Source organism: Perognathus longimembris, chromosome 5 (genome assembly GCF_023159225.1).
Source record: "Perognathus longimembris pacificus isolate PPM17 chromosome 5, ASM2315922v1, whole genome shotgun sequence".
NCBI lineage: Eukaryota > Metazoa > Chordata > Mammalia > Rodentia > Heteromyidae > Perognathus > Perognathus longimembris.
In genome coordinates, this window is record NC_063165.1 from 72,730,300 (window position 1) to 72,741,123 (window position 10,824).

At 39.6% G+C, this 10,824-nt stretch overlaps 1 protein-coding gene across 1 annotated transcript in view; it reads left to right on the forward strand.

Annotated features, from left to right (window-relative positions):
- Spata16 (spermatogenesis associated 16) overlaps positions 1–10,449 on the forward strand; it is a 193,677-nt gene extending 183,228 nt beyond the window's left edge. The window contains exon 10 of the mRNA XM_048347111.1: positions 10,327–10,449. Coding sequence (XP_048203068.1) covers positions 10,327–10,449 — 123 coding nt within the window. The remainder of the gene's footprint in view (positions 1–10,326) is intronic.
- The last annotated feature ends 375 nt before the right edge of the window (positions 10,450–10,824 follow it).

The window sequence follows — 10,824 nt, forward strand, 5'->3', positions numbered from 1 at the left end:
TTTGATTTCAGAATTTCATGAAAACAGCTTAGAAACCTGGACATTCCTATAGTGTGTTTACTATGGCTCTGAGGGTCATTGTTATCTGAATTTGTATTCTGGGATATACCAGGCTTTTGCGAAAAACACAGGGGCTGGGAATATGGCCTAGTGACAAGAGTGCTTGCCTCAGATACATGAAGCCCTGGGTTTGATTCCTCAGCACCACATATATAGAAAATGGCCAGAAGTGGCTCTGTGGCTCAAGAAGCCAAGGACAGTGCTCAGGCCCTGAGTCCAAGGCCCAGGACTGGCACAAAAGAAAAAAAAAAGAAAGGAAAGAAAAACACAAGTTTATAAGTACTTATTGCCATAACTTTCAAGCTTTACTATCACAACCAAGAGGGCTTCCCGACTGTATCTCGATGAAGATATTATGTACCGCCTCTATGATCTAAGCTTGTGTTTGCCTGACCCACTTCCAAATTAATGTAAGGAAGAGACCCAACAGAAATTTAAAATGCTTATGTTATTCTAGACCTGTAAGTGTTTTATCTTTGCAAAAGATTTTTTAAATGCATCTTTTATAAGTTAAGTGTAACCGGGCACTGGTTACACACTCACACCTGTAATCCTAGCTATTCAGGAGGCTGAGGTCTGAGGATTGTGGTTCAAAGCAAAAAAGCTCAGCGACAGCACTTGTGCCCTAAGTTCAAGCCCCACAACCAACCAAAACAAAAATGTTAAGTGTAACCAGAATCTGGTGGTTCATGCCTGAAATTCTAGCTCCTCAGGAGTTCAAAGCCATCATGGAAAGGAGAGTTCTTAAGAATTTTATCTCCAATTAATCACCAAGAAAGCCAGAAGTTGGAGTATGACTCAAGTGGTAGAGGGCGATGCTTGAGCAAAAAAAGCTGAGGAACAGCACCCAGGCCCTGAGTTCAAGCCTTAGTACAAGCACACACACACACGTGTGTGTGTGTGTTGTATTGATCAGGGATATGGGAGAAGAGCACATATCTCAAATATATTTTGAATGGAAGAGTATATTGGCAGTTCATACTACAAGTGGTTTCCTTTAAATTATAGGAAGTGTCTTATTCAATAGCCCAACATTTTGTTGTGTATGTTTTATGCAGTATATTTTACAATTCATTCTAATTCTTGTAAATAACAGGACAAAGCCAGGCAACAGGGGCCCATGCCTTTAGTCCTCGCTACTCAGGAAGCTGGGATCTGAAAACCAGGTTATAAGCCAGCCCAGTCAGTCAGGGAAGTCTGTGAGACTCTTAGCCCCAATTAATTGCCAAATAATCCAGAAGTGGAGCTATGCTCAAGTAATAGAGCACTAGCTTTGAGTAAGTAAGTAAGCTTACAAACAGTGCCCAAGCCCCAGGACAGGCACACACACACACACACACACACACACACACGCACGCACACACACACACACACACACACACACACACACACACACACACCCCTGAAACAAAGAAACTCAGTAGATGGGCTCAACAACAGAATAGAGGAGATAAGAAAGAACCAACAAAACGAAGATAGAATAATAGCAATTACTGAGCTGAACAATAAAGAACATAGGCTGGGAGAAAAATGAGCAGAGCCTCTGGAACTGGGAGGAGCCAGAATATAACAACAAGTCATTGGAGTTTCAGATCAAGTCTAAAGAGTAAATGTGGACAGGACTGGAAAAGTACCGAAAGAAATAAAAACATCTTCCGAATTTGACAAAATATGTGGAACTATCACTTTGAGTAGTTGAATGAATTCTAAACAGGAAAAAAAAATCCAAGGAAAATTTGCATGAGGATACACCAGAGTCAAAGTTCTGAGATAAAGAATTTTGAAAATAGCAGGGAGAGTTGATGGATTCCTTACTAGAAAAACAGTTCAAGTAGCAGTGGCTCTTTCATAAGAAAGGGTAGAGACCAAAAGCAAGTAGCACAATATTTTTCAAGTACTCTAAGAAAAGGACTTTCAACTCTGAGTGTTAGACCCAGTGGAAATATCTTTTAGGAATGAAAAGAAAATCAAGACATTCTCAGGCAAAGAAAAACTAAGAGAATTTGTTCATATCAGATCTACCCTAAAATAACAACTAAGAAAATTCACTAAATAGAAAAAGGAACAATAAAAGATGACCCCAAAATATTAAAAAAATATCAAAATATTACAAAAGAAACCACTAACAGTGTAATCAGAACTAGGAGTAAGAATAAAAAACATTGCTGCTCTTCATTATATTTCATGGTGCAAGCAAGAAAAATACCTTTGTATACTGTGGTTTTGTGGGTAAAGAAAATACTTAAGAATATTATAAATTCATGCCAGGCACCAGTAGCTCATACCTATAATCCTCACTACTCAGGAGACTGAGATCTAAAGATTGAGGTTCAAAGTTAGCTGGGGCAGGAATGTCTGTGAGACTTTTCTCTCCTATTAACCACCAAAAAGATAGAAGTAGAGCTGTGGCTCAAGTAGTAGAGTGCTAGCCTTGAGAAGAAAATAAATTCAGAGACAATGCCCAGGCCCTAAGTTCAAGCCAAAGTACCAGTGCCAAAATATGTATGTGTGTGTGTATATATATATGTATATATATATATGTGTGTGTGTGTTCTGTAGAATCAAGAGACCTTTAAAGTATATAATAATCTTTCACATCAACCAAATATAAAATGATCTCAATGGGCTGCATATGATCAAGTATGTATATACCTACAGCTATATAGAAAGCTTCACCAGAAACACTCTGGATAAATCAGAACATAATTCTGAAAAAGTGCTTTAATGTCAAAGGAAAGTAAGGAGAAGAAACCCTAAATGAAAACCAAAGAAAACAAAAATACAAAATGGCAGATTCAGCTCTAACAAATCAACTATTATATTAAATGCAAATGACTTAACTATACCAATTAGAAGGCAAAGATTGGCAAAATTGATTTCTAAAGATGGTCTAACTCTATGCTGTGCCATAATTTGGATCTAGAATATTCACCAAATGTCCATGTGGTAAAAGGCATGGTCCTAGCAAGACAGCAGGAGAAATCGCTGGTCGTTGGGAGCTTGCCACTGAATGAGATTATTGGGACACCGGCCCCTTCCTCTTTCTGTTTTGTTTCCTGGCAATTACAAAGAAGATTTTTGGCATATTCCCCCACCATGATGTACTACTGCACCACACACACCAACTATCAAAGCCAATGAATCATGCACAGATATTGAGTCAAAATAAACCTTTTCTCCTATAAGCTGATTCTCTCATATATTTGTTAGAGTCAAAGAAAGCAATAACTACTGTCTACTTCAGATATAATGACATGGCAACATTAGCCATGGATATGAAAAGATGAATCATATAAGCATTAGTAAAAGGAAAGAATGGCCAATATCAAAACAAAGAGAAATATAAGATGGAGATAGGATTATTCCATTATCCTATAAAAAGGATGTAGCAACTCTAAATATATGTGTACAAATCAAATGACTTCAAAATATATGTAATAGAGGTAAGACGTGCTTCAAGTGGTAGACTTGGACCTGGAGAAAAATGGAATATCTAAAAAAAAAAAGGCAAATGAAAGATCTTTGTGGTGATGGGACAGTTCTTTATAGTGTCAATGTATTTACCTACCCCCATATCCTGGCCATGGATTTCTACAGTTTTCCAAGATGTCACCATTGATAGAAAGCTATTCCTGTGTTTCTACTTTGTCATGCATGTAAATCCACAATCCTCAGTATGAAAAGCTTATTGTGATAATTTACACAAAACCTCAGAATAAATTGCATCCTTAATTGTTGCAAACTGAATTAGAAAAATGTATAGACTGGATGGTTTATAGACAACAGAAGTTTATTTCTCACGGTCTTGAAAGCTAAGAAATGTGGATGATAATGACGTCCACAAAGGCCCAATATCCAGTTCAAAGATGGGACCATTTTGCTGTGTCCTTACTTGCGGGGAAGAAGAAGACAATCCAAGCTCCTGTGGACCTTGTACTAATATGAGCCTGGCAACAGTGGTTCATACCTATAATCTCAGCTACTCAGGAGGCTGAGCTCTGAGGATCACAGTTCCAAGCCAGTGGTCTTATTTCCAATGAATCACCAAAAAACCAAAAGTGGAGCGGTGGCTCAAGTGATAGAGTACCAGCCTCAAGCAGAAAAGCTCAGGGACAGAGAGATCAGGCCCTGAGTTCAAGCCCAGGACTGGCACACACACACACACACACACACACACACACACACACACACACACACACAGAGCACTAGTCTGATTCTACTTACCTCCTAAAGCTCCTGCCTTCTGAAACTATCACCTCAAAGGGATTTTAACTCTCGGATTTGGGGTGGACACACATGAAGATCATAACACAGAAGTTCCCTGGACCTGATAACAAACTTTACACTGGTTTTTAAGCTCGACACTAAAGGTAATAAACAGTGCTAGCATGTGGGCCTTTTTTTTTAATTTTCAGCAAAAGAAGGACTTTAACAGCAATCTCGCAAGACAAAGTTTCTATTTGATGGTAGGCCACTCTCCCAAGATTATAAAAAGTAATTATATATTTAGCATGGGGATCCCTTCTCTCAGCATCTCATTGGTCCGAGCACTGTAGGGTTCATATTCTCTTCCAGATATTACCTAACTTGTTACTGTCTATTGGGTAATTCAAATACACACACCTCTTGAGATTAGTTAAATTTCAGAAGCAGGCTTTTGACTATCTCCATTCCCTTTGGTTGGGGGTGGGGGGTGGGCAGTAAGGTTCTTCTGGGCAGTTGCTTTCCAGAACATACACTATACCTGCTTGTTTTCTCTTTTTATTATGGTCTATTCTTCCTCTTGCTGCTTAGACAAGCCCTTTCTAATCAATCCTGTTTATCGAAAAACCACAAGTCGCCCTACACACAAGCTACTAATGATTTTCCATTCAGGGTCAAATGCCTTGTCTTGGAAATTGAATGGTGGCCATTTTTAATGAGAGCTGACAATACATTTTGGCATGGAGGTTTTAAATTTTTTGCATGCTCTTATAACATTGCAGGAATAAGTACCTGAGATTTTCATGTTGTACAATATACCAAATCCATTAAATGAGAAAAGAGAAACATAAGGATTTGTCTATCGGCTTGAATACCAGCCAAGAAAAGTTAAAAGCAAACTGCTATATTGATAGGAGAAACAACTGTTTCAGAGACTAAGTTTATTTTGGAAATTAATTTCAAGCCTGTATGGAAACAATTGTAATTCTAATAAGAATTAAAAATTCAAATAATTCTGGATGATAAATATTTAAAAACATTTGTTCTGGAAACTAAGCTGGAACAGAGCACAGAAATTCCTGCTAGCAAATCACTTTGGTGAAGTAAAATGTCTTGTTTGGCTGAGAGGATTTTGGTCCAAACTGCTAACCACTGAAGACACACACTCTCATCCTGAAATCACATAAACCTGGTACTTGCTTCTAAAGAGTTTGAATCTTCTTCCTGCTAAAAACAAAATCTCTGTAACCATATTGAAAGGGGGAAAAATGTGCAGGCAAGTGTAGCTCATATCTGTAACGCTAGCTACTCAAGAGGCTGAGATAACAGGACTGCTATTCAAAGCACAAATCAGAGAGACTCCAATTAGCCACCAAAGCCAGAAATGGAGTTGTGGTTCAAGTAGTAAATTGTCAGCCTTGAAGGAAAAAGCCAAGTGAGAGTTTGAGGCTCTAAGTTCAAGCCGTAGTACTGCACGCCCCCCACCACCACCACCACTACCTATACAAAAAAATCCAATTCCAGGAGTATAGACATGCAAACAAACCATATGAATAGACTTCATCCACGAAATCTAATGGGAAGCCCAAAATTTAAATCTAGCCAGCATATTCCTTCTTGGAGTAATTTCTCCATCCATTCATGTTTGAAGCTGATTTCTTGTGTCATTGGTACACCGCTGTAGTTCCAAGGTGAACACGAAGTCTGTGCAGGGGCCTCCAACCCAACAAGGACCTGCACCCAGTGAGAAAAATGTATGTTTAGAAGCTCCAAAGTCATATTTCAGGAGAAAGCTAGATGGTATGTGACCTGCTTCATTTTATGACCTGTCATATCATTTGCTAGACGCATCCATAGCACACAGACAGAGCACCTGAATGACAGGATTTTATTGTCCAGTGATTCTGGATATAGGAGGCTGAGATCAAAGTATCTCCTAGGGTTGACTCCTGCTGATAGCTGGGGAAGATTCTATTCCATGCCTCACTCCCCTTGGGGGTGCTTTGCTGACCATGTTTATGGTGCCTGCCCAGCCTCTGTCTCCATCCCTCCTGGTCCCCAATCTTCTCTTTTAATAAAGATACCAGTCACTTCGAATGAGAATGAGCTCAACCTGACTTGATTACTTGTGTAAAAGATCTTATCTGAAGATAAAGTCTAGATAAAATTACATTCTAAAGTACTGAGCAACAGTCGGTGTTGCCAGGCACTGCTGACTCATGCCAATAATCCTAGCTACTCGCTAGGCTGAGATCTGAAATAGGATGGAAGCCAGCCCAGACAGAGAAACCCATGAGACTCTCATCTCTAACTAATCTGTAAAAAAAACAGAAGTGGAGCTGTGGCTCAAGTGGCAGAACACCATCCTTGAGCAAAAAAGCCTAGAGTTCATACCCCAGTACTGCCACATAAATAAATACATAAATTAGTAAATAAATATCTAGTAAATAAATATAAGTACGAGGATGTAATCTTCCCTTCTCTAAATTAATATACTAAATAATATTCTATCTCTAAGTTAATATGGGCCAAATCCATATTAATTCAAATTTGAACTTACAATAATGATGCTTGAGTTCAAATCAAAAGAAATTAACTAATGACAATATCTTTACGGTATGATGTGAACTGGGATCAGTAGCCATGCACTAGGCCAGAGCCTGAGACGTTGAGTTCCCTTTGATCATTCCCACATTCTGGCCAAGTCCCCAGTCCATTTCCTCATCACCATGATGACAAGCCAGCCTTGGCACTTTGATACATAAGAAATGTCACCTGCCCATTTTACAAATAGACATATCAGACCCCAAATGACCAAGTTACTTGTCTGATACAGTCAAGCAAGTAGGCACTCTAGCAATGCCTCTCATCAAAAAAACAGCTCATTTTCCTCTCTTGTGTACTTCATGTATTTCTTTGTGTTTTATTTTTCCAAAGGGCTTTATAACAATGTCTTTCATTTACAATCTGCTCTTCTTAGTTCTACAAATCTATTTTTTTCTTCCATCAGTATGTTATTTCTTCTCTTGACTAAAAGAAAAAAATAACCCACTTTACTAAAAACATGTTGTAGATCTCCTACACTTCAATAAGTACAGCAGCTAAAATTGACTTACTTTACTGCATACTGGGTAGTTCATCTAATGGTGCAATCTAAGGGAATGGCCTCTGATTTGAAAGTGTGGGTGCTCACTAGCCATCCCTGGGCCTGGGATCTCAGCCGAGATCTGGGGGTGGGGGTGCACAACATAGAAGTTCATGACTAGGTGGGTCCCTGGACATCACGCAGGCCAACCCTCTCTAGTACCAAATGCTGGTATGAAAGGCCAAGTGACTGCCCTAGGTCACAAAGGAAGGAGCAAATAAGCCAAGCCAAAAGCCAAATTCAAATTTTCCATCTGACTTTTCACTTAGAGTCCAATAAACCTCCAGATATTTCAATTATGGAGTCACCTTGTTACTTTTGGCTTGGCTTCATAGTCTCTACGCTAAAAATTTGTTTTAGAGTGGTAGGGTATCAAGGTAGTGTAAATTAGTTTATAAAGGCAAAGGAAACTTTCTGAAAAACTACTTTCTTGAGTATGCCAGTACTAGGGTTTGAACTCAAGGCCTAAGGGATTTTTACTTAAGGCTAGTGCTCTACTACTTGAGTCCAAATTTCCACTTGAGTCTTTTGTGTGGTGAAGTGTAGATAAGTCTCATGGACTTTCCTGTTTAGGCTGGCTTCAGCTGGAAATCTTCAGATCTCAGTCTCAGCGAGGATGGCAGGTGTGAGCCACCCATACTAGGTTGCCCAGAAGGATCCGAGGGCCACTGCACTGGGTGTAGACAAGCATGGCATCACGCTAATAACTAAGGGGCTTCCCACATGACAAAGGTGATGGGCTGATGCCAGACAGAGTCAGAGGCCTAAGTGAAGCAGCCTCACCCACATCTGGATAGGCTACAGAAGGGTTCCGGAGACTTCAAAGAATATTAAGTCAAAGATGCATGTGGTTTCTGTTTTAGTGTGATTATCCCATTGTCATCACAAGATGGACAGAAAGCACGTAGATAGACCAGAAGGATGTGCACCTTCTGCTTTCATCTAGCAGGCCTCTGTTGCAATAACTCTGTTTCTTCATTGTCTGTTCCATGTGTCTGTCTGTTTCATGTGTCTATCTGTCTGTCTGACTGTGTGCTGGTTCTGGGGCTTGACCTTAGCGCCTGGGTATGGTCCCTGAGCTTCTTTGCTTAAGGTTATCCTCTACTACTTGAGCCACAGATCCAGAGCTAGTCTTTTCATGGTTAATTGAAGATAAAAGTCTCACAGACATTCTTCTCCAGGCTGGCTTCAAACTACAATCCTAAAATCCCAGCCTCCTGATGAGTAGCAGGGATTACAGGCATGACCCCATAGGCTCCTTCCTGGCTTTTCCTTTCTTTCTTTTCTTTTTTCTTTTGATATAGTGTCTTACTTTGTCATCCAAACTGGCCTTAAACCCATAATCCTTTTGCATCAACCTCCCAAAGTGCTGGGATTATAGCTCTTGTCTTTTGTTAATGAAAGACAACCCAGTTAGTCAATGTTGCTATTATTAAAACCAGAAGCCATTTAATGGATATTTTAAAATAATTATTTTTCTGTCTCATTGAAGAAAGTTATGTTTGTCACATTAGGGCTGTTATTGCAAATTGCATTTGTAGTCATTGCAAACATTCTCGATGTAAAGAGCTTGGATTTAAATGACACATTTCCAGTGCACACAAGAAGAATGAGTCATCAACGCAACTATCAAAGCAATGGTAAAGTGTCATTCTTCAGGTTCGTGTTGACTGCTCTATGTTAATTTTTTACTTATAAGTTTGGTGAAAATTAGGTAAGTGTATAGAATCCACAGAACAATGCATCAACTTCCTGGCAGGAGAGTTTCGTGCAATGATGTCATCAAAGTCAGTGTGTGCTCAGACAAATTCACTCTACAATTAACCAGCAAAAGGCAGAAATAGAGGAATGGCTCAAATAGTAGAGTGCCAAATCTGAGCACAAAAGATAAACGACAACATCCAAGTCCTGAGTTCAAGCCCTAAGATTGGCACACTTGTGCATACGTCTGCATGCATTCATGTGCATATGCACGTATGCATACACACACAGAGTGTTTGGGTGTATGAAAGTCATCTTGTGTACTTAAGGGACTCCCAACATCTGGTATACAGATTTAAGTGTAAGATATAGATACGTGCTCCTATCTATTATTCTTATTTTGACGATTTGAGTTATCTTTTGGATGTTTCTCTGAATGATAAACAGCTTGAGAGTGGGATGGAAAATTGAAAAATTGATGTTCTGAATGCTTTTATCTGAAGCAGACGATACCTTGAACAGCAAGTGCTCGAGCTTTGAGCTAACTTTACGACAATGGCTCTATAGTGAGAGATATTAGACTATTACAATGTGCAGGTCTTGGAGTCAAGGTTAAGTAGGAATTATTATATCCACTCACTTCCACTGATGTAAATTTTTATAATATAGTTCTTTCAGACAAATCATATACAATACACTCAAGCAGCTGCCATTGAATAATTATAGGTTTTTTCTGCAAAAGAAAATAGTTTTGTTTTATTTAGAGAATTACTGTGTTCTAGCTAGGCACTGAGATCTGAGGGTCACTGTTCAAAGTCAGTCAGAGCAGAAAAAGCCACAAGATTCCTATCTCCAATTAACCAACAGAAAGCCAGAAGTGGAGCTGTAGCTCACTGTGGTAGGGTGACAGCCTTGAGCAAAAAAGCTCAGGGACAGCATCCAGGCCCCTGAGTTCAAGGCCTCCTACTGACACTACTAAGAAGCATGCTGGGAATAAGCCCATGTTGCTGGTGACAAAGCCCACTCCCCCACATCCATTCCCTACTCCCGAAACAGAGGGAAACAGGGGAGCTTGAAACAGAACCGGAAGAAATTGAACTTCCTGTCTTGCCCACTTCTGCTACAATGTGCCCTTCCCCATGTCATTTAATTTTAAATAATATCTTCAAACCCAGAAAAGCAACAACAGCTATTATATACCTGCTCATCTCTTCTAGGTTGGACGAATTGAAGATTTTCTCTACCAATTAGAAGACAGTTTCTTAAAAACTAAAAAACTGAGAAATGCTCGAAGGCAAAAAACAAAAATGAAACGACTTCAAACCGCACAGCAAAACTAGTCAGCAGGGAGCCTGCGTTCTCACAAGACATCCCAGGAAAGAAGCAGCTGAGACGAGACGGCTAGGGAACAAAGACTGTCACCAAAGGAAAGAGGTGGCACTCCCCTTGGCTCATCGCTAGCAAAGACATTCTCTCCTTCATTAATCTCGACTGGCAGAAATAAATGTTCTCAGCCAGTTGACTTGACTCTTGTTCAAATGTGTCTTGTTTAGTTAAAGAGCTCATAAAATAACCATTTCTGCCTCTTTCACCTGCCTTGTTCTTTATAAATTGTCCAAGGTATAGCGGGTCTGCCCAAATGCATATGGCATGTCTGTAGCATAGGTCAGACAGCCCCTGAGTAACTCCTAGCAAACTATTTACATGCCACATGA